Source organism: Lontra canadensis, unplaced genomic scaffold (genome assembly GCF_010015895.1).
Source record: "Lontra canadensis isolate GAN:19392208 unplaced genomic scaffold, GSC_riverotter_1.0 scaffold113, whole genome shotgun sequence".
NCBI classification, from domain to species: Eukaryota; Metazoa; Chordata; class Mammalia; order Carnivora; family Mustelidae; genus Lontra; species Lontra canadensis.
Genome location: NW_022631107.1, coordinates 475,299 through 499,541, shown reverse-complemented (window position 1 = coordinate 499,541; position 24,243 = coordinate 475,299). Strand labels below are relative to the sequence as shown.

The window sequence follows — 24,243 nt, the reverse complement described above, 5'->3', positions numbered from 1 at the left end:
AAGGTAATAATAATATGGGTACCTGGCTGGCTCAGTCAAGCATACAACTCTTTGATCTCCAGGTTGTGAGTTTGAGCCCCAGGTTGGATATAGAGATTCCTTAAACAAATAAACATCTAAAAAAATAGAAACAAGTTGGTGAGAATATAAATTGGAACCCTTGTACACGGCTGGCAGGACATAAAATGATGCAGCTGCTCTGGGAAACAAACAGTCTGGTGGTTCCTTAAACACGGAATGCCAGTATTATCCAGCAGTTCTACTTCTGGGTATATACACAAAAGAACTGAAAGCAGGGAATCAAACAGATACATGTACTCCAAGGTTGACAGTAACATTATTCACAGTAGCCCAAAGGTAGAAATAATCTAAATGTCCATTGAGGGATGAATGGATAAATAAAATATATATATGTACAATGGAATATAATTTAGCCTTAGAAAGGAATGAAATTTTGGTACATAATACAACACAGATAAACCTTGAGGACTTCATGCTAAGTGAAATCACACAGATACAAACAGATAAATATTATCTGACTCCACTTATAAGAGGTTCCTAGAGTCATCAAGTTTATAGAGGCAGAAAGTTAGAACAGCGATTGCCATGAGAGGTATTATTTAATGGGTACAGAGTGTCAGTAAGACATAATGACAAAATTCTAGAGATGGATAGTGGTGATGGTTGCATAATACTATGAATATACTTAATGTCACTGAACTGTACACTTAAAAATGGTTAAAATGGTAAATTTTTGTAATGTGTATTTTACCACAATAAAAAAAGTTTTTAAAAATGTGTTAAATTTTAACAATTATAATATCTATTTTGACTGACAGCTTGGACACAATTATACATTATATGTATACACAACAAATTCCAAGAATACTCTGCTCTATAGGTTTCTTATTTTAGTATGGACATTATTCTTATACAATAGGTAATCATTCAAATTTATATAATACAGATATAAAATTGGCATCTTATACCTATTTTCAAAGTTTTCTGCTAACAGAGCCAGCATATGAATAGCTGCCACTCCATTTTTTATATGGGTACAAGAAAACTTGGAACTGAAAATGAGCAAAATTAATTTAAAAGAACTCTGTTCTTGGGGCGCCTGGGTGGCTCAGTGGATTAAAAGAACTCTGTTCTAAATGAAAACTAGGGGTGCCTGTCTGGCTCAGTCAGTAGAGCATGTGACTCTTGATCTCAGGGTCATGAGTTCAAGCCCCATGTTGGGCATGCAGGCTATTTAAATAAACTAAAACTAATTTTTCACAGAATGATATGTAAATATACCTTCTGCAACTGCACATCTTTAATTATTTTCTGGAACACTTTTAAAAAAATAACTAATATCTTCAGAGTAGATGATACTGCTTCTTTAGAAAGTTTGTCCCTCAGTTTCACATGGTCCATGTTATCACTCTGGCCCCAGTGGTAGATGGTAATATAAATAAAAATTTTATGCAGATTACTAGCTTATCATCAATCTTCTTGAAAAACAAAAATATTTACTTTTTAAATTAAACACGCACTTTCATTTTATTAAAATTTTTGTTGCGTCTGATTCATTGTAGAAGTCTTACAACACTTCCTCACTGGGCTCCATAGATGGATCTGACTGCGGTGCAGCTATAGCTCTTAGAAGCTCCAGGAAGTCTCAAGTTGCAGGCATAGGTCACAGGCCCTACTTTAGGTGGTGGTCTTAGTTTTAACCCTCTACTGCACGAGGCCTTTCAGTTGGCCAAGGAACATTCCTGGGATGAGCACAAACCACAGAGCAGCCCACAGCTTCAGGGCATGGTCATCAGCATTGTTTCTACTTCTGCTTTTGGCCCTGGTCATTTCCTCACTTTTTTATTAAAAGTTCGGCTTAAAAAAAAAAAAAGTTTCTTCTCTGTGAAATGGGCATGATGACCATGTCAGTTCTATAGAGCTAATGAATGTTAAGCACTTGGAATACTACCTGGCAAATAATCAGCACCATGGAAGTCATAGATAGCATTCTTCTAATAGTATTTCTATGTATTTATTGTAGGAAGGGTTTTCAAAATTTTGAGTCTAGTACATTATTTGGTACAGCACATGTTTATATATTTCACAGTAACTAGGAGAAATAATTTTTGTATCAGGGTGCCTGGGTAGCTCAGTCAGTCAGGCATCCAACTCTAGATTTCTGCTCAGGTCACGATCTCGGGGTTGTGGGACTGAGTCCCTCATCTGGCTCTGTGCTCAGAGCAGAATCTACTTATCCCTCTCCCTCTGCTCCTCTCCCCCACCAAAAAAAAAAAAATCTTAACAACAAAAAAAGATTTTTTGCATTAAATATGTTTGTTTGGGTTGGTGATTTACCACTGCACTGTTTGTATCTCCCTGTATCTCCCTATATCTCCCTGAAGCCACATAAAGAACATTTATGGATCTTAGGAAAATGTGCTATACATTTATAAATACATAAAGTTTTGTGTAAGCTATGATTCAGCAGTTTTAAGCCTAAAATCAGCAAATGGATCTGGGTCACCAGTCCTTCCTTACTATAAAAACCAGCACAAAATTGCTTAATTTTAAATGTCATGAGAAATTTCATTTTTATTGATTAAAAACATGACTTTTTACAAACATACATTAAAATATTTGGATACTTAAAATATATTTGTGTGTGACCTCATATGCCTGATATAAAAGCTTCTAAGTTCAAAGCAGTACATACTTGCTAATAATTACCAAGATTTTGATCTTACTGTACTTTTCAAAAGAATTTCTTCCCAACTAAACCTATAAAAGATGACCACAATACACTAAATAAAAGCAATCTGGCAGCCAAACCAGTGTACATTTAAGCTATAAAGTTTTTTTAGTTTAAACAATTCTTAGAATTCTTTCAAAAAGCATACTGAAGCATATCTTAAATACGTAAGAAATTTTTTTCTCCTTTTACCCCTCCCCGCAAAATTCCTAGTGAAATGGGTAATGGGTGTGCAAGGTGCTGTGAACATAGGCTATGCAAAGGCTTGGTCTGCTATATTTCCTTTGAGTAAAGCAATAAGGATAGAAACATGTGGACAGTGGCCCATATAAATGCAACTTTGTGGAACTTGTTATGTAGGAATATATTCTTCATATAATTTTTAAAGAACTTTTCCTGGCCAAAAAAATGAATCATGCTCATTATAGAATAGTTCAGAGATAAAAGTATGGAAAAGAAAATAAAGACACCTGTAACCCTACCACATAGAGGTACCTCCTGGCAATATTCTGATGTTTTTCTCTTTTTTCCTAAGCATACAAAAATATAAACATATAAAAATGATTATATTCACATACTGTACCCCTGGGGCTAATAATACATTATATGTTAATTTTTAAAAAAAGAAAAAAAATGATTATATTATTTATAGAATTTGATATCCTGCTTTTTTTACTGGATAAAATGGTGGTGAGTTGCTTACCTTTCCATTTATATGTTCTTCAAAAGAATTTATTATTTTAATGGCCAACAGAAACTTTCATTTAATGGATATACCATAATGTAAAATAAAGAATAGTATTTCTAATTTTATAGCTTTTAAAGTTTTATATAAACAAACTTTTTAATTTTACATAAAATTTTAAAAGCTACAGAATTATAAATATATATCACATTTTTGACAACTGATGCCTCCCAGCACAAAATAACTAGTACACAGTCTCTTCGTGTTTTCATAACTCCTCAAAGGCTGTGAAAAGCCAAAAAGCTAGACATTGCACAAGGATACCATACTCTGAACATTTCAGGTCATATTCCAAGGGTCCACAGTCTATACCATCACACATGGATAACCGAAGGTCTGCTTGTAAAGTCCACGTGCTGAACTCCTACAAGCTGTAAAACAGAGTTGATGGGTTTGTGATCCAACCTATTTTTATCACGGTGTATAAAATGGATGTTGTTACCTAGGAGAGAATAAAAGGCAATGGTTGGCATACAGTATTATTCATTAGATTTATTGCTTATTAGAACCAGCAATCTTTTCAACTTTTAATTAGTCTAAAGGGAAAAATTAATTGCCTGGAGTTCATAATATTCTCTATATAATGCCCTAATAATTTTTAATTAAAGTAATAAAGCATGACAAGAATTATGGTTAAATAAAAGTGATACTTAATGTTTTATGAGATCCAAGGGGAAAGATTCTTAAATTATAACCTCTGTTAGGTTTTATTAGATGTAATTAAATAAAATGTCCTGTCAAACAGACAGGCAGAATATGGAACTAGCATAAATATCAAAGCTGGAAAATCACATCTGTTTCTTAAATGTAATAATGGAATAAATCGCTTGCTTCAAAAAAAAAATTCACTGCCAAACACTGATTTAATAGCCTATCTGCATTATAACCATAGACCAAAAGAGGCTGAAAAATCAGGGCATTGATACAGTTAGTTACAATACACTTAGACATTCACAATCCTTTTATCTGCTCAAATTGAAAGGTCATAATTTATAGGTCTAGGGTCTTTTTTACTTTGATTCAAGACCAGAATTTTAACTTAAAACATAAGATTAAATATTATAAGAGGCATGTTTTTGGGTGCTGGGTGGCTCAGTTAGTTAAGCATGTGCCTTTGGCTCAGGTCATGATCCCAGGGTCCTGGGGGATTGAGCACCACATCTGGCTCCCTGCTCTGCAGGGAGCCAGCTTTTCCCTCTGCCTGCCGCTCACCCTGCTTGTGCTCTCTCTCTCTGTCAAATAAATAAAATCTTAATTTAAAAAAAAAGAGGCATGTTTTCTGCATTGTACTTACGTGCTGTCTACAGTAATCACTGTAGATTTAATATCATAAATTGGCTTATTATCAAATAAGGTGAAATGAAATACAGGTTTAACCATGAAAGTTTCTGTAAATAAGTACACCCAGCTCTCTCCTTAGAGAAGCTACATTTCCTCCAGCAGGTAGTATAAAATATTCTCCTTATTGGGTATGTTCTCAGCTTGGCACACAAATGATGCTCTCTGTGTGCTTGTCACTCTTACACACCTGAACATGTAGTCAAATGATGCTGAGACATGGAGATTAGGGACTCAAAACCTTCTGAAGATAGAAACAAGCCATCCAAAACTATGGCTCAAGGTCATTCAGGGCTAATCTAGAGGACTCATTCTCATAAAACAAGGCTTGTCTTTTTTTTTTTTTTTTCTAGTTTAACTGATGTAAATTCACAAGAGAGGGAAAGAGAGATTTAAATTACAGGTTTTAGCTAGCTAAAGTGCTCCAGCTGCAGAAAGCCAAAAAGCCACAATGCTTGGTCAAAAGCCTCCTTCTAAAGACTTTTAGACATGTGGAGTTCATTAAAGCAAATGTTAATTTTATAACTCTTAGGAGCTATGCTCGCTTATGCGGACAATTTTAAAGAGGAAGAACCACCAAGAAAATCAATTTACAACTTAGTGATTTACACTGTTATATGTGAGTGCCTGTCCCTGACTGTAACACTTGACCATGGTAGAGATCCAACACTCAACCATTTAGCAGTGTGGAGCTAAAGAAATTTCAGGTGGTCCAAACTGATCAATAAAGCTATTAAAACTACATTGCTTATAGTAATTGTTACTGAATGAGTTGTCCCTGCAGCTGACCTGCTTTCTGACACTGAGTAAGTTTTCTAGCCTTGTTAGATATAAGTGACTGGACTGATTCTTCTGTTGAGGAAAAAAAAAAAAAAAGGAAATAAAAGGGGTGATGGTTTGTTCTATGTAGAAATGTTCACTTCTGTGAACTTTAAAAAAAAAAGATTTATTTTAGAGAGAGAGCATGTGAGTGTGGGGGCAGGGGTGGGAAGGGAAAGAAAGAGAGATCTCAAGCAAACTCCCTGCTGAGTGCAGCCCACACAGGGCTCAATCTCAGGACCCCGAGATCATGACCTGCACTGAAATCAAGTATCTGGCATACAAGCGGCTGACCCATGCAGGCGCCCCTCTTCCATGAACTTTTTAAAGTTTTATTGACACATACACTTCACCCAACCACCACTGACTTTCCCATCCCAAATACCTGAAATCACTCAGGCACAGAGTAATGGGCACATTATATCCAGTAACGGGCACCAAAATACACAGAAGCCTTAGCAAACAAAGGTAACTCCTACAAGTACAGAATCGTGACTGTTACAATGCCAAATTGCCATTTTTACGTGGAATCTGTTTCATGAAGAAACTGTGTGGCCTCCTAACTTCTAAAAGGCACAAAAAGTGTGCCACTGGACCCGGGCTTTGATGTTTACCTGGACCTAAGATGAGGGTTCCACCTTGCTGAGCAGGGTCTCCTTGAAAATCAAAAAGAGGGCCAGTCACTGCCCTCCACAGACTCCGAATGCTTCCTGAGAGTATATTCGATTTTATGTGGGGGCTGTTTCCTGAAATAATGAGAACTGTCTTTAGATATTATCATTTTATATTCAATTAGATATCAGAAGATAATGTAGTGCTTCTATAAAACATTCTTTTTTTTTTTTTAAGTAGACACAGGACATACATTGGTTTTGGGTATATAACGTGGTGATGCCCCAGCTCTGTACTTAGCTAGGCTCACTACAAGCATAGCTGCCACCTGTCACCATACGATGCTCTTACAAAACACGGACCACATTCCCTATACTGTACCTGTCATCTCTATGACCTAATCATTCCATAACTGGAAGCCTGTACCTCCCACTCCCCTTTACCCATTTTTGCCCATTCCCCTTGAAAGTTTCTTTCTTGTGTTTTCCTGTGTTAACTTGTCTTCTTTTCTCCCTTCAAAGAGAGGTTTCTCAGCCTTTCACAACTGACATTTTGGACCACATAAGTCTTCAGCCTGTGCACTGCAGGGCGGTGAGCAGCATCACCGTCCTGCATACCCACCAGATGCCACAGTAGCTTCACCAAGTTGTCACAAACCAAAAAGGTCTCCAGATAACACCAAATGTACCCTACTGGAGAACCACTACTTTAAAGTGATGAAATACCCCAATCATCTGCCACAGAAAAATGTCCGCTACAGACTTCTCAAACTGATAGTGCTTTCCCCCACCTTTTTCTTTTTTCTTTTTTTTTCTTTTTTTAAATTTTACTTACTTATTTGTCAGAGAGAGTGAGCACAGGCAGACAGAGTGGCAGGCAGTGGCAGAGGGAGAAGCAGGCTCCCCGCTGAGCAAGGAGCCTGATGTGGGACTCCATCCCAGGACGCTGGGATCATGACCTGAGCCGAAGGCAGCCGCTTAACCAACTGAGCCACCCAGGCGTCCCACCTTTTTCTTTTTTAAAGATCTTATTTATTTATTCATGAGAGAGAGAGAGAGGCAGAGGCTGAGGGACAAGCAGTCTCCCCGTGGAGCAAGAAGCCCAATATGGGACTCAATCCCAGGATTCTGAGGATCATGACCTTAGCTGAAGGGAGAGGCCCAAGTGATTGAGCCACCCAGGTGCCCCACTTCTTCTTCTTTTTTTTTTTTTTTTTATATTTTTAAGTCCTCCCCATAACCAACACAAGGCTTGAACTTACAACCCCAAGATCAAAAGTCACATGCTGTACTGACTGAGTTAGCCAGGTGCCCTTAATGCTTTCCCTTTTAATACATCATTTATCCTGTTTAATCTCTCACCTACTAATAGGAAACTATTAGTTTCAACTATTTCAAGAGCCACTGCAGCACAGACTAATATATGCTCATCAAAACCCATTTCTTCTTTCTGGGCCCACAGCTAACCTATATTTCCAGTCCTCCTGGCAATTTGTTATGGCCATGTGACTATGTTCTAACACGTGAGTAAAATGATACAGGCCATTTCCAGGCCTGCTTCTTATGACCTCCATGTTCCTTCTACATTCTTGGAAGCCCTAGGCTGAAAATGACAGAGCAACAAGATGAAAGGGGCCTGGGTCCTTCCCCCTGTGACCCTGCCTGGACTGCTACTCGGAGGAAAGACATCTGAATAGATACACCCATCTTGAACAGAAAAAGAACTAACCTCTACCGTACCATGCCACTGAGACTTTGGGAGTTGTCTGTGACAACGGCTACTCCAGCTGCCTGTCCATCTTCCTCGGCTGTCAGTTTTTCCACCTTCTTTCCCACAGTGACTAATACTTCACTTCCGCTCCCTCTGAGCAAAGGGACCCACTCTCTTTACCCTTCTTGTAACTTATCTTTCTGCTATCCCTGCCTTTTATGTCTTGCTTTCGGCTTTTTGTTTTGATGGTTATGGGGCCTTTAACCTGCCTGAATCCTTAGTATTTCCAGATACCTATCATTTCCCTTCCTCTCTTCTATTTTTCTCATGTTTCTATCATGATGGACATTTATCTGACCAAGGAACAAATACAGGCCTGTTACCTTAGAGACATGAGTAAAAAACTAAATTTTACTGTTTTCTAAGATTCTGTGTCTAAAATAAATATTCAGAAACCCAAACTATCTCTTCATATCCAAAAAAGAGGTCATTTAATATTTCTAAAATTTTAGAAATTCAATTGAAGATTCCATGACCTAGAATTTAACAATCTTTGCTTCAAACACAATCTAATTTTGCCCATTTGAATTTAGTTCTTATGTCTATAACTCCTGTTTTTCAGTCTTCTACAAATACATTACTCCCTGGCATTTACGGGCTTTATTTTCTTATTCTTTGTTTTTATAAAATGTCCACTAATTTAAAATCATTATTATATTTTTTAGAGTCTCAATTTTCTTTTCTTTTTTAACGATTTTATTTATTTATTTGACAGACAGGGATCACAAGTAGGCAGAGAGGCAGACAGAGAGAGAGGAGGAAGCGGGCTCTCTCTATCCCAGGACCCTGAGATCATGACCTGAGCTGAAGGCAGAAGCTTAACCCACTGAGCCACCCAGGTGCCCCTAGAGTCTTAATTTTCAAGTGGGACTATTCTGAGACTGATTCTGAAATTTCTGCTCTTTCAGAGAGGAACTTTTATTTTATTTTATTATTTATTTTTTAAAAATTATTTATTTATTTTTTATTTGACAGAGAGATCATAAGTAGGCAGAGAGGCAGGCAGAGGGAGAGGGAGAAGCAGGGTCCCCGCTGAGCAGAGAGCCCCATGCAGGGCTCGATCCCAAGACCCTGAGATCATGACCTGAGCCGAAGGCAGAGGATTTAACCCACTGAGCCACCCAGGTGCCCCAGAGAGAAACTTTTAAAAGATGATTTTATGAGAGAATAATATTTTCTGGTTGGAAATACAGCCCTTGAACACAGGTCACAGGAGTTTAAAAGATTTGACTATACCATCTCTAATAATTATAAGCATATATTTTGTTTAGAATTCAACTGTTTTCTTTGCAATTCTGTATTTTTATTGAGCCGATGAACTGTGAAGTGTTACTAAGGTGAAACTCGCAGTTTAGATCTAAAGTGTTAAATGATAAACAACTTGCACATGCTGGGACTGTTAGAACACAGAAACCATCTACCATTAAGTAAGGTTCACAAAGTATACATTGCAATTTCCTATACCAGGAAGAAAAAGAAAAGAGCACACTTGGTGTGTTTATTCTAGCTCATTAGTTTTAATAAAGTTTAGGCTGCTTTCCTTAAAAACATCAGTAAAGGGATCATGTCAACTCTATGTCATAAATAGCTCCTGACCCATCCCCTTCTCTCCATATCTGCTGACATTTCTTTCTAGCCTATTACTACAACCTACTACAATGGTATACTAGCTCTGGTTTGGCGAGTTCCAATTACTCATCTACACTGGACAGAGGATTATCATTTCGCCACTTCAAATGCTTGTATGACATCCCCACTCCCCCAGAACAAATCCAAATTCCTTGGCATGTCACCCCAGACTGTGCCTGAATTAGCCACAACTTGTTAAAAATACAAAGGCCACTTTCCTAACTTCCATACCTTGGGGTAAGCATGGCAATATCTTCTAAAACCTTGTTCATTACACACACATCTACTCTCAATCTTTATGAAAATTATTTTTATTTCCACAAAAATAGAATCATACCTAAAACACTGTTCTGCAACTTGCTTTTTTCACGCATTTAGTACTTCACAAATAGACTTCTATGTCATTACACCCAGGAAATAAATCTTTGAGAGCTTGGTGTATCCTGGCCCACTTACCAGAATCATAAAAAGCAGCCTGATTTATGAATTTACCATTTGTTTCCCTATGCATACATACAGAAATGTGCAAATGCACCATCAGTGTTTTCTGATGAGACGTGTCATGTCTTACCTGAGGAGACAATTTCTTCACCCCTTTTCATTCCCAATTTTTTATAAATTTCTCTCTCAGGGTCAACATAGATTTCATGAGAATACCCAGTCAGTTTGCAGAAAGGCTAAAAAAAAAGGTATTTGGAATTTGTTTAAGTAAAAATGAGAGAAAAGTAATGACAACCTACCTTTATTTTAGCAAATTTAACCTACACTTAATGTTTCAAATAAAATAATTTTTATGTCTGAAACAGATTTGTTAGTTTCTCAATTTCTGATATATTTACCTCGATATGATGATAGGATGACTGTCCAATCACTATTAGAGTGACATCTGCTTCCTTCAGGAGAGGAAAGGGACAAGTACATATTACCAGAAATTATATATGTTTTATAAAACCTCCCCCTGCCCAACTCTTTTGCTCCATTCTAATGCCACCTACAGGCTTATAGAAGAATGGAATAAACAGCAAAATTGTGTGAGTCAAAGCAAAGCAATGTATGCTAAAATGTTGTTAATTCAGTCAATCTCTTGCTAAGAACTTCAAAATAATATACTCAATAATTTTCAAAAAAATCTATGCTCCCTCCAAAGGCGTACACTAAACAAGAATAAAAATTATTGAAGTAGGGCTAATCAGACAGTTTTATTTTTTCACATCCCTATTCATAACACCTGATGAAAACAGATCTTAGTTTTACAAAGGTTGTCCAATTCCTTCACTGAAAAGCTCACCTGGGGACAAATGTATATGTGCCTGACAAAGAACATATGTATGTGGTTGTCACAGGAACATGGGAGGCACAGCCTAACAAATACAAATTTCAACCCTTAAGCTATATTTGTATTTTCCTATAATGAACTATTTGGAGTGTTCTTACTTAAAAAATAAGGGAAATCAAATAATTTCTAGCGTTTGTGCTTCTGGTCGTTATCAACATTTGCCAACAGGTTACTAACAACGAAATTATTACAGTTAGTATATTTATAAGCAGGCAGTAGCGAATAAAGCAGGACAGAAATAGATCTCTAACGTCTCTCTCTTTTTTTGAAAGTGTTGGAGAGATGTTTGGGAAGGTGATAATCTGGGCTTGCAAGGGGGTCTGTTCTGGAGAGGTGTTTGTCCTCTGCACCTCACCCCACCCTGCTTCTTAGAAATGACAGGTGACTTTGACAAGGTCGCCTTGAAGCAGGGTACGCTGCTGTTCAGTCTCTGGAAACTTACTTGTAAAAAACTCTTGGGGATTTTGGCCAGATCTTCTACGTATTCCTTGCAAATGTAACACAGGAAGTGCTGAAATCCCAAAACGGCAAAAAGGACAAGTTAGCAACTAATACCTCAGGACTCAGAAAAGACCAAGTACTTCGTTATGATGATAGGATGACTGACGCTAATTAACGCTACTCACAGCGGGTAGAAAAGGGCGCAAAGGGCGCCCGAGAGGCGTTAATATTGGGCCGCACCCACTCCCCTAGGCCTTCTCGTTTGCTGGGAAAAGGGACTTGGCTTGGAGGGCTGGTTTTCCATTCTAATAAAGGAAGCGAGAGAAGCGGTTCGCATTCCGGAAGCCTCTAGTGGACGGCAACGGGAAGGGCCAGGGCCCAGCGGGACCGCGCTCTCGGGCCTTGAACCTCTCGAAGGACCCGATGTCCCCCCAGCCGAAGCTGTAGAAGCAACCTCCATCCCAGCCTGCCGGCCAAGTCCCTACTCCGGGCCTCCCCGTTGTCTGCGCTCACCCTCACGAAGACTACGACAGCCCGACGCTCCCGAAACAGCGCGCCGAAAGGCACCTGCCTCCCGGAGGCGTCCAGCACGGGCAGCTCCGCCACCGCAGCGGCCAGGGGCTGCCCGCGCTCTGGGCCGCTCGGGACTGTGGCTGGGGCGGCGAGACCGCTGACCTGCCGCGTGACTGCGGCGAGGGCGGGGTCGACCTCTGCGCCCTGCATCTGCTCGCCCGGGTACGAGCCCACCGTCCCCAAAGCGGACAGCACAGTTTAGGCGAGCCGGGTCGCGGCCGAGCCTGGCTCAGGGCGAAGCAATCCGGGAGGAGCACTGGGCGCAGGGCGGGGCGGAGCGGAGGGCGGACCGGGGCGGGATCCAGGGGGCGGGGCTACGTGGGGTCCCTAGGGGCCCGGACCAGCTTACTCGCGGCGGGGTGGGGCGCAACCCGGGAGGGGCGGAGCCCGTCCTGGGAGGGGCGGGGCGGAGCGCAGGGCGGAGCACAGGGGACGTTGCCTCGCTGGGTTTGACGCAGCTGGGGCGCGGGGTCCTGGGTGCTGGCAGTCGGGGCAGTGCGGGGGACAGGACGGGACACGTCTAGCTGCGCAGAGGTTGGGTGTGCTCAGAACAACCAAATCAGTGAGCCAACAGATTTGTTGTATTTTCTTCTATTCCGTTTTTTAACCCATCCCCTCCTTAGGTCTGGTGTTTTGTTTTTGTTTTGTTTTGCTTGAGGTAACGTTGATGTACATCTTACGTGTGGAATTAACTTTTATTTACTTATTTATTTATTTATAAGACTTTTTTTGGTGGTGGTGGGGGCTCTGGGTGGCACATTCCGCTAAGCACGTTGGACTCTTGATTTTCCCTGTGGTCCTGATCTCTGGGTGGTGAGCTTGAGCCCCTCCTCAGCAACCCTGAACACAGTCTACTTCGGACTTTCGCTCCCTCCCCCTCTTCCTCTCCCATTGGCCAAGTGAGCGTTCTCTGTCTCTCAAGTAAATAAAAGTTTAATTTTAAAAAGGCTTTTTGGGGGACAGACACCAGGGTGGCTTAGTCCTTAAGTGACTGCCTTTGGCTCGGATCATGATCTCAGGGTCCGGGGATTGGCACCCTAGTAGCAGACTTTTTTTTTTTTTTTTTTTAAGTAGTCTCCACCGTGCAGGGCTTGAACTCACTGTAAGGACCTATTTAGCCAGAGCGATTCCATCTTGGTTAAAAGCCATTTTGTTGTTGGTGCAGTAAAACTTAAAGTGACCCTCCCCCCCTCCCTCCAGAGAAACTTACTTAGAAGCAAGTCTGGGAAATCAGTAAAATATGGTCAGCTAGTTCCTAATAACAGAGCCCAGAATACAAGGGCAGGTCTGCCAGTTCCTGATAACAGAGCCCAGAATTCAAGGACGAGTTGGGCCAGGTGGAGACATCCAACCAGTAAGAAACACACATACTTTTTCCCTAACCACCAAAGAATGTAAACCCCGCCGTTTGGGCGCCAACCTTGAGCACTAATTCTGACCAGAGTAATAGGTTGGGTCAAACAGCTACTATAGGGTAAATTGTAATTCAGTTGGCCACCTGTGTGTGACCTAACATGACTACAATCTCATTGGCTACCTATGTGTGGCCAGACTTTTGCTCTATAAAAGGTAGTCTGTAAGATGGGGAGGGGTCGCCCTCTTCGGAGGCGGCCCTGACCAGTCAGTCAGTCAATCAATTCTTGAGCCTGTAAGCTGGAGGTGGTGGCTGTCTTTGGAGACAGCCCTGGCCGGTCAGTCTGACTTCTAATGCTTAGAGTAGAATAGAGCTTTGCATATCTTTCACCTTGTCTCAGTCTCTTTCCCCTGGCCAATCAGTCTGATTTCTAATACTTGGCGTAAAATAAAGCTTTAAATAACTTTTACTTTGTCTCAGTCTCATTTCGTTTAATAATGGACCTAACACTCACCAACCCCAGACCTGAGCTGAAATCAGGAGTCAGAGGCTTAATTGAGCCACCCAGGCGCTCCAAGTTAAATTTTATTTTGAAAATAAATCTTTAATTTTTTAATTTAAAAATTTCTAACATTTTATCATGGACATTTTACTTTTTTATTTAAAAATTTTCTCTCCTTCTCCGGGCACCTGGGTGGCTCAGTGGGTTAAAGCCTCTGCCTTCAGCTCAGGTCATGATCCCAGGGTCCTGGGATCAAGCCCCACCTCGGGCTCTCTTCTCGGCAGGGAGCCTGCTTCCTCGTCTCTCTCTCTCTCTCTCTCTCTCTCTGCCTGCCTCTCTGCCTCCTTGTGATCTCTATCAAATAAATAAACATTTAAAAAAATTTCTCTCCTTCTCAACTGGGAAATGATCAAAACATAAATCATTACATAATTTGATATGCAATTATTAAACATAAAAAGCAAAATTATCTTTAACACTTATTTCTTAAGAATATGAGTGGCCTTTTCCTCCCAATTCTTATATCTGTGAATAACTATTACTCATTTTGCCAATAGAATTCTGCTTAGTATGAACAATGCCACTGTAAGATTTAAAATACATGTCTCTTGACTTATGTTTATGCATTGCTGTTGAGTATATGCCCAAGAGAATAATGAATGGGTCACTGGATGTGCATATTTTTTACCTTGATTAAGCAAGGAGTTTTTATTTTTCATTTTATTTTTTAGTTGTTAATTTTAATTCCAGTAGTTAGATTAGTTTCAGGTGTACATATCATGGGACATTTTAAAACATGCCCCCAAATAGAATTGTACAGTGAGCACTCCGGTATTGACCATTTAGTTTGTACTGATAATTTTTACTCTGTCATTTTTCGATGCATTTCTCCACAGTTGAGTGAGTTTTTCCTGATTGTCCACCTCTGTTATTCACATCCCAAGAAAATAGGGGACATTTTCATCACTAAAGAAAACTCCTTTAGTTCCACTCTGTGTGTGTTTGAGAGACAGAGAGAGAGAGAGAGACAGTGATTTAAATATTTTTGTATTAAGCCTTAGAACAAGGTAGGAATGCAGCAGTTTGTGAAGTATCACAGACAACAAGAAGCTAAGATGCATAATTTCAACCTTTTTGGGCAAGACAATGAAATTTTTTATTATTTTTGTTTTTGAGTGTTGTATTGGCACACAATATTACACTCGCTTCAGGTATACAACATAGTGATTCAACACATTTAAACATGCTGTGTTCACAAAGTGTAGCTACCATCTGTCACCTTACTACACTATTATAATATCATTGACTGTATTCCTTATGCTGCGCCTTTTATTTCTGTGACTTATTCATTTCATAGCTGGAGACCTGTATCTCCCACTCCCCTTCACCCATTTTGCTAATCTACTCCCTACTCCCTCTGGAAACCATGAGTTTGTTCTCTGTGTTTACAGGTCTGGTTCCCCTTTTTTATTTGCCTAATTGTTTTATTTTTTTTTTTTAGATTCTACATATGAATATTTGTCTTAGTCTGACTTGTTTCATTTAGCACAATACTCTTTATGTGTTGTCATAAATGGCATGATCTCCTTTTTTATGGCTGCATAATATTCATGTGTGTGTGTGTGTGTGTGTGTGTGTGTGTGTGTGTGTACCTCACCTTTCCTCATCCATTTGCCTATTGATGAACTCAGGTTGCTTCCAACCTCAGTTCCACTTCTATTTTTTTTAAGATTTATTTATTTATATTAGAAAGGGGGGAGGGGCAGAGGGAGAGAGAGAATCTCAAGCAGACTGTCTGCTGAGCATGGACCACCCCGTGCCCCATTGATGCGGGGCTCAATCTCATAAACCTGAGATCATGACCTGCGATGAAGTCAAGAGTTGGATGCTTAACAGTTCCATTTTTCAAGAGTCAGTATAATAAAACTATTATAGGGGCACCTGGGTGGCTCAGTCAGTTGACCTTATGACCCTTGATCTCAGCTCAGGTCTTGATCGCAGGGTCGTGAGGCCAAGCCCCATGTCGGGCTCCATGTTGGGTGTGGAGCCTACTTAAAATATATAAATAAACCTATTTTAGAAATGTACTAAAGTGTTTCAAGAGTCTACACCCCCCCCAATTTTTAAAAATATTTTATTTATTCATTTCAGAGAGAGAGACCAAGAGAGAGAGCACAAGCAGGGTAGAGGGGGCAGGGGGTAGAGAGAGAAGCAGACTTTCCACTGAGCACAGAGCCTGATGCCACCCAATCCCAGGACTCTGGGATCATGACCTGAGTTGAAGGCAGATGCTTAACCAACCGAGCCTCCTAGGTGCCCCTCCCCCATATTTTTTTTTTAAAGATTTTATTTATTTGACAGATAGAGATCACAATAGGCAGAGAGGCAGGCAGAGAGAGAGGGGGAAGCAGGCTCCCTGCTGAGCAGAGAGCCAGATGAAGGGCTGGATCCCAGGACCCTAAGACCATGACCTGAGCCAAAGGCAGATGCTTACCCCACTGAGGCACCCAGGCGCCCCTCCCCCAGATTTTTTTTTTCTTTTTTTTTTAAAGATTTTATTTATTTATTTGACAGACACAGCGAGAGAGGGAACACAAGCAGGGGGAGTGGGAGCAGAAGCAGGGTTCCCACATCAGAGCAGGGAGCCTGATGTGGGACTCTATTCCAGGACTCTGGGATCATGACCTGAGCTGAAGACAGATTCTTAATGACTGAGCCACCCAGGCACCCCACCCCCACCCCCAAGATGTTTTTTAACAAAGCTATTTGCCAGATTCCTTAAGAGAGATAAATTACCTGTGTGTGTCAAAGGTGGCCTGGGAGGGACAATGGAGTTTTGTAGAAGTCTCTACAAAGGACACCTCATTTAAAATGAAGTCCAGAAGCCCGAAAGGGAAAGCTTTCCTGCTTGTACCATTCCTTGAAGCCCGTATAACCTGCAGGAAGAAGGACGATAAAAATTATCTTGACAGAAGAGGACACTTTTCACAGAGGAGTTTATCTCCAGCTTTTAAGACAAAAGAAGATCCCTCTCTGCCCTTCCAATGTGCTAACCATGGCTTGCAGCCCATGACAAACCCCAAATGCTTCTCCAGTGAACTTTTGTTCAAAACAAACCTCCAATTTTCCCTAAAACCTAATAAAAGCTGAACTTCCCTTTGTTTCTTTAGACTTGCCTGTGGTTTGCCATAATTTGTACCAAATTGCAATTCCTCTGCTATTGCCAAGTAAACTCGCTTTGCTGGTAAAATAACTGCTGGTTTTATTTTTGAGGTTGATGCCAGGTAGTCTTTTAGGCATGCTTCTGGTTCCATCTTAATTTCTCCTAAGGCAGGCTGCAGGCAGGCATGGGGGAAATCAGGAATTTCTGCAGCCTCTAGGAGATCTAGCTGGCTCTGGACTTGGAGGTTAATCCTTTGCTGGGTTTTTCTTGGGAGGTGACCAGGGGTCCAGAACTCCTAGGGCAGGGCCCTGTAACAGTCTTCATCTTTATAAGTTCACCCGCCTTTGTATCTGGATTTGCAGTTCAGAAAACATGATCCTCTATTGTATTTGTCTAGTTGAAACCCTTTAGAGTCACCCACATCAGAGGCAGAGTGCTGGGGAAATACATGTGACTCACATCTGGCACAAAATGCACAAGGAGGTATATACATTACTGGACACATATTTAAGTGCTCGCTGTTTGAGAAGCCTTGTGGTGGGTTTGGACATTTGAAAGCAGAGATGTGTTACTAAATCAAGATACGGGTGTTGGGGTACCACAGTGCCCTTACGTGATAGCTACAGTAGGATATTTTAAATATTTGAGGGAACAGGTCATCTGTCTGACATCTTATCAGTGAGCAGAGATAATTCAAGATTTGACATTTCTTTCTCCTACATATCATTGCCAAGCTGGGTTTTCAACAGTTGCAATAAAAAGCTAGAACCACACAAAAAATCACTGTGGAACAGGAAATGAGGGGTGCTGTCCAACCTGATTTCAAGGCTTGAGAAGTTGTGTCGTGCCCAGCAGGCACACACATCCTAGAGTGAAATAAAAATATGACATTTTCTTTTAATTTATAGGTATATCTTCAGAAAACTATGACATTGTTCAGATATAAATACTCATGGACCTAACTTCTAAACAAAGGGAGATAGGGATTTCTTTGGGCCTAAGGGTACTGTGAATGGAGAATGTTAGGGAAGCTCTAAGTGAGCTAGTACTCTCCTTCCCTTTGTGCAGCCCTGTGCTGTCTTCCCAGACTGGTAGGAGGCCTGCCACATGCTGGGTCTCTGTGAAGAGTGTCTGATTGGGGAATACATGGGCGAGGAATGGTGGTGCTGGGACAGTGCTCACCAGCCAGCCTGGATCCCGTATGAATGGGAGCAGGGCAGTGGGAGTGCTTCACCGGACAGTGGCGGCCCAATGTTTGAAACAGGCAGGACAGCGCTCAGAAGACACGTCCGACTGCAGGCTGGCCAGTTCACAGAAACCCGTCAATCTAACACCCAGCCAGTTCTATTCCCATTCAGATTATTCCAGAGACAAGCCTCACTCAACTGTAGGATTTCAGATTTCCTTGGCTTTGTTTCTAACCACTGACTCTGACTACAGTTTTCCCAGTGGTCTCCCAACAGCTAGTCAAAACTCTCTAGAACTGCTTGGTCGAACCCAGGGGTCTGTTAATAATTCATTAGCTACTATTCTAGCCCAGCTGGAGAGCACTGTCCTGCTACCTTCTGGTTCTTTGGTACACTGCACACTTTATTTTTAAGCATTTGTTACAATTATGATTAAATAATTATTTGTCTCTTGTCCATTTTTTAAAAAGATTTTATTTATTTATTTGTCAAAGAGAGAGAGCATGAGTGCCCAAGTAGGGGGAGTGGTAGGCAGAGAGAGAAGCAGGCGCCCCGCTGAGCAAGGAGTCCCATGTGTGACTTGATCCCAGGAGCCTGGGATCATGACCTGAGCCAAAGCAGATGCTTAACTGCCTAAGCCACCCAGGCGCCCCTCTTGTCCATTTCTTTCCTTTTTTTTTTTTTTTTTTAAGATTTTATTTATTTATTTGACAGAGAGAGAGAGAGAGACAAAGATCACAAATAGGCAGAGAGGCAAGCAGAGAGATGGGGAAGCAGGCTCCCTGCTGAGGAGAGAGCCTGATGGCGGGCCTCTATCGCAGGACCTTGAGATCATGACCTGAGGGGAAGGCAGAGGCTTAACCCACTGAGCCACCCAGGCGCCCTCTTGTCCATTTCTTAGGAAGACTATTAACTCCCTGACAACAAAGTCCATGTCTACCCTGTTCTGAATATCTCCAAAATCTATTGCAGAGCCTGATACGTAGTGTTGGGTCGCTGGCTCTGGGAATACAGGAGAAACAACAGAAATGACCACCGGGCCTCCATCTTCCAGCGCCCCCCATCCTTTCCTAACCCTTGACTCTCCCGCCATAAGGATGTATGCCCAGGTCACGGCTCCACAAGTAACCCAATACCTATGCAAAAAACCGGAACATCAGGACTCCCCCAACCCTCCAATCCCCGAATACCATACCTTATATGGCTGTGAACCTATTCCCTGTCTTAACCCAGATAAAAGACCCACTTGACCCCCTCCCGGCACAACTAACCCGACTCTCCTCTCTGGAGTCGTGGAACCTCGCCCGAGGGCGCCTTTAATAAATCTTGCCTTGTGCCTACCTCGCCTGGTGTCTGCTGGTGTCGTGTTTATCTCTCCTATAAAACCTTACACATAGAAAGTACCCAATAAATATTCATGAATGGGTGAACTTCTTTTTGCTTGTCCTTAAGCTTTCCCCTTGTACTTAACTTCTCCCTATACCTATTCTCCCCTTTCCCTAGCCTCCCTTCTCTCGTCTCCCCAAACATAGCTGGCTGAGTTCTGTAACCATACCTCGGTCTGAAAAAGTGCATTACTGGTTTATTCATCTCTGCTGCTGTCACTAATGCACCTTGGTTTCCAGAAACAAGGAATGTAGCTCCCAAGAGGTTAATTCGTTAAGAAGTAACTTAGGCAGGGGGCGCCTGGCTGGCTCAGTTGGAAGAGCCTGCAACTCTTGATTTTGGGGTCATTGGTTTGAGCCCTATGTTGGGTGTAGAAATTACCAAAACAACAACAACAATAACACACACACAAAAAAAAAACTTTAAAAAAGAAAAAAGAGGGATGCCTGGGTGTCTCAGCCAGTTAAGCATCTGCCTTTGGCTCAAGTCATGATCCCAGCACGCTGGGATTGCATCCCACATCAGGCTCCTTGGTCAGCAGGGAGCCTGCTTCTCCCTCTGTCTATTGCTCCCCCTGCTTATTCTCTCTCTCTCTCTCTCTCCCTCTCTCTGACAAATGAATAAATAAAATCTTAAAAAAAAAAAAAAGAAAGAAAGAAAGAAAGAAAAAGAAGTAATTTAGGCTGACGGGACAAGTTGGTGCCAATATACCCCATTAGCCTTTTGAAGAGGACCTTGCCCAGAGAAAGGCAAAGGTAAAGGGCTTTATTTTGCTTCCTTTGTCTATATGCCTCTAAGAAAGAGGAAAGTACAATAAAAAGCTATCTCTGAGGGGCACCTGGGTGGCTCAGTTGGCTAGACAGCTGCCTTTGGCTCAGGTCTTGACCTCAGGGTCCTGGGATAGAGCCCCATATCAGGCTCCCTGCTCAGTGGGTTGTCTGCTTCTCCCTCTGCCTCTGCTGCTCCCCCTGCTTGTGCTCTCTCTCTTTCTCTCTCTCGTGCTCTCCCTCTCAAATAAATGAATAAAATCTTTAAAAAATAATAAAATAAATAAAAAATAAAAAAGAATTTCTGGAAAGTTTTAGATGTCAGGAAGGAAAGGAAAAACACTGAAATAATAAATCTCTGGATAAACAAAAATTGAGGGACATTCGTAAATACCTGACCAATATGCTTCAAAGGTGTTAAAAGTCATAAAAGCCAAAGATCAAGAAACCATCATAGATGAGAGATTAGGAATCAGGACAGCTAAAGACAACATGATATCTTGAAATGGATCTTAGAACAGAAAGAGGATCTTAGTAGAAAAACAGAAAATCCAAATAAAGTCTGTAGTTTAATGAGTTGCATTTTACCAATGTTAATATTTTAGTTTCAACAAATTTATCATAGTCATGTAAGAAGTTAACAGAGGTAAGTGAGTAAAGGGTTAATAGGAACTCTGTACTGTTTTTGCAATTCATCTGTACATCTAAAATTAGATCAAAATAAGTTTTATTTATTTATCTTTTAAAATTTTATTTATTTATTTGGGAGAGGCAGGCAGAGGGAGAAGCAGGCGCTCCGCTGAAGGGAGCCCAATGTGGGACTTGATCCCAGGACCCTGAAATCATGATCTGAGCCAAAGGCAGACACTTAAATGACCGAGCCACCCAGGCATCCCAAAACAAAAAGTCTTAAAAAATATTCTAGAGTCTAAGTGATCAGGGAAAAAGTATGGATACAACCACAGATGATCACCGCAGAATATGTCTTATTCTGGTTTGGATGTTTCATGTGGCTACTCTCAAATGTATTTCTTTTTTCAAAGTATTAACTGCAAAGTAGTTTCCTTTACATTTTAAGGATACAAACTGTGTTTCTTTTTTTTCTTTATGATTTTATTTATTTATTTAAGAGAGAAAGAACACAGGCACAAGTGGGGGACAGAGGGAGAAGGAGAAGCAGGCTCCCTGCTGGGCAGGGAGCCCAACGCAGGACCAATCTGAAGGTAGCTGCTTAACTGACTGAGCCACCCAGGTGCCCCCAAACTGGATTTCATATAAGGTTCTTAATCCCTATGCTCAGGATACAACAGGCAGAACTAATCACACGGTCAACAAATATTTACTTCTCTGTGTCAGGCACTGTTAGAAACTAGAAAGATTAAGATAAACAAGATAAATCTAAGGCAATGAGCTAATAGTCTAGGTGGGAAGATAAACTCAAAATAGTTGTGATGAAGAGCAATAAATAATTTGGCAGAAATATGAATAAGTATAGTGAGAACTTATCATTTACAATGATTTTTGTTTCAAGTAACAGAAAACCTTGATTCAAACAACAAAAGCAAAAATCAGTAAGTGGGACTCCATCAAACTTAAAAGCAATAGAAACAACAAAATGAAAAGGCAATCAATAGAATGGGAGAAAATATTTGCAAACTATATGTTGGATAAGGGGTAAATATCCAAAATATATAAAGGACTGAGAAATCATGAACAAATGACAATCCAATTAAAAACCAATAGGCAAAGGAACTATATAGACAGTTTTCCAAAGAAGAAAGACATCCAAATGGCCACCAAGAAAAGATGCTCAACATCACTAATCATCAGAGAAATGCAAATCAAAGCCTATCATCTCACATCCATTAGAATGGATATCATCAAGAAAACAAGAAATAACAACTGTTGGTGAGGAACACCTGATCACTGTTGGTGGGAAAGTAAATTAGCACAGCCACTCTAAAAAGTGTTATGGAGGTTCCTTAAAAAATTTAAAAATAGAATTATCATAAGATCCAGCAATTCCACTTCTGGTATATGACTAAAGAAAATGAAAACAGGATATTTCATGTTTATTGTACCATTATTTACAATTGCCAAGATATGGAAACAACCTAAATGTCCATCAATGGATGAATGGATAAAAATATTATATATATATATATATATATATATATATATATATATATATATACACATACACAGTGAGGTATTATTCAGCCATGAGAAAGAAGGAAATGCTGCCATTGTGACAACATGGATGGACCTTGAGGATATTATGCTAAGTGAGGTAAGTCATACAGAGAAAGACAAATTTTGTATGATATCACTTATAAGTGGAACCTAAAAAATGCTAAACTTGTAGAAACAGAGAGTAAAATGGTGGTCACTGTCATCTGTAGGTCCCTCCCTGCTTCTGCACCAACCTCAGTTCTAGAATTTAGCAAAGAAAGAATTCGGAGTCAAACTCTCAAGTAAGGAGGAGTTTATTAGAGTTAAAGAGAAAGAACACTCTTGGGGCACATGAGTGTCTCAGTTGGTTGAGCATCTGACTCTTGGTGTTGGCACAATTATGAGATCCAGGCCCGCATCAGGTTCTGTGGTTAGTGTGGGGTCTGCTTGCGATTCTCTCCCTCTCCTTCTACCCCTCTCTCTACTCTTGTGCATGATCTTTCTCTCTGTAAAATAAATAAACCTTAAACAAAAGATATTTAAAGAGAAAGAATACTCTCAAGATGGGAGAGAAGGCAGGCCAGAGGTGGCAACTCCACTGGGAGTCAAGGCTACCTTGTTTTTTTTTTTATATTTGCATGAGTTATAGGTCATAGCTAGGGTAGTCTCTGACTGACGTTGCCTCCAGTTATCTGAGGGCCTGCTATTAATGGTTGGGAGGGGAGCTTTTGGCCCTCCAATGGTCCTCATTGGAACTGTCATGGCAGCCTTCTCCCAAAGAGGTAGGAGGGTCAAAATTGCAATGTAAATGTATTGTAATGAAGCTATAGGTTACTGTAGGGCAGCTGTTACAGGGAAGACTGCACGCATAATTTCCAGAGTCTATCCTGGCTGTTTGGAACTCAATTTCTGTCCTTTTCATTTGTTCAAAAGCAATTGTTCCCTGCTTTTACATAGCTAAATGCCTATTCTATCAGTTACCAAGGCCTGCAGAATGGACATGGGAAAGACTGTTTAAGAGTATAACCCTGATAAATAAGTCTTAGAGATATAAAGCACAGTATAGTGATTATAGATAACAATATTGTATTATAAACACCAAACTCGCTAAGAGACTAGGTCTCAATTATTCCAATCAGCACAAAGAAGAAGTGATCATTATGTGAGGTGATAGATGTACTAGCTATCATTACATTGGCAATCATCATGCCATAATAAATCTATCAATCAACATGCTGTATACCTTCAATTCACACATTGTTATATATGAAATATATTTAACTTAAAAAACCCATATTTTTTAGACGACTGGAAACCATACACTGGGTTTCAGGTGGTATCAATGAATTATTGTAACCGTTGTTAGATGTGATAATGTCAATGTTATTATGTGTTTTGAAAGGTCCTTTTCTGTTGGAGATCATACTGTTCAGAGATAAAACAATATAATGGTGTAATTTGCTATTTGCTTCAAATTATTCTAGGCCCCCACCAAAAGAAAAGAAGAAAGAGAAGATGAAACATGATTAGCTGTCACCAACTAGACCCCAAGACTGACCTCTACTGCCCACCTGCTGGTACTCACTACCCTTGTCCTACATTTTTCCTTAAGCTCTTCTTTCCAGTTTATCCCTTAGCTCAGGGAAATGGAAATGGGAACTGCCCCTCGAGCTGTAGCAACTGCCCTGACAAGACCT

General features: G+C 40.6%; 1 protein-coding gene and 1 long non-coding RNA gene across 4 annotated transcripts; both read right to left on the bottom strand.

Moving 5' to 3' along the window:
• Positions 1–1,299: 1,299 nt before the first annotated feature.
• Positions 1,300–14,089, bottom strand: LOC116856838. Its single transcript, XR_004380636.1, has 2 exons — positions 14,060–14,089; positions 1,300–1,499 (listed from the first exon to the last, which is right to left on the bottom strand). It is a non-coding gene; the product is annotated as an uncharacterized LOC116856838 (long non-coding RNA).
• Positions 3,381–12,218, bottom strand: PRXL2C (peroxiredoxin like 2C). Of its 3 annotated transcripts, none has more exons than XM_032840475.1 (6): positions 11,956–12,218; positions 11,444–11,512; positions 10,505–10,558; positions 10,237–10,342; positions 6,269–6,400; positions 3,381–3,868 (listed from the first exon to the last, which is right to left on the bottom strand). In XM_032840475.1, exons 1-6 carry the CDS (start codon positions 12,163–12,165, stop codon positions 3,804–3,806), a joined length of 636 nt encoding a protein of 211 aa, XP_032696366.1. In that variant the 5' UTR covers positions 12,166–12,218; the 3' UTR covers positions 3,381–3,803. The 3 variants fall into 3 exon arrangements, with proteins under 3 accessions (XP_032696366.1, XP_032696365.1, XP_032696367.1); XM_032840474.1 differs by having other exon boundaries at positions 3,381–3,939; positions 11,956–12,214; XM_032840476.1 differs by lacking the exon at positions 6,269–6,400 and having other exon boundaries at positions 3,381–3,939.
• Positions 14,090–24,243: the final 10,154 nt, after the last annotated feature.

Bases quoted from the DNA above. Each gene is read 5' to 3' on its own strand.
- PRXL2C (XM_032840474.1), bottom strand. From the start codon at position 12,165: ATGCAGGGCGCAGAGGTCGACCCCGCCCTCGCCGCAGTCACGCGGCAG. The intron at 6,401-10,236 runs GTAAGACATGAC...TCATTATTTCAG, and splicing joins TGAAGAAATTGTCTCCTCAG to GAAACAGCCCCCACATAAAA. The intron at 3,940-6,268 runs GTAAACATCAAA...ATTCTCTCCTAG, and splicing joins AACCCTCATCTTAGGTCCAG to GTAACAACATCCATTTTATA.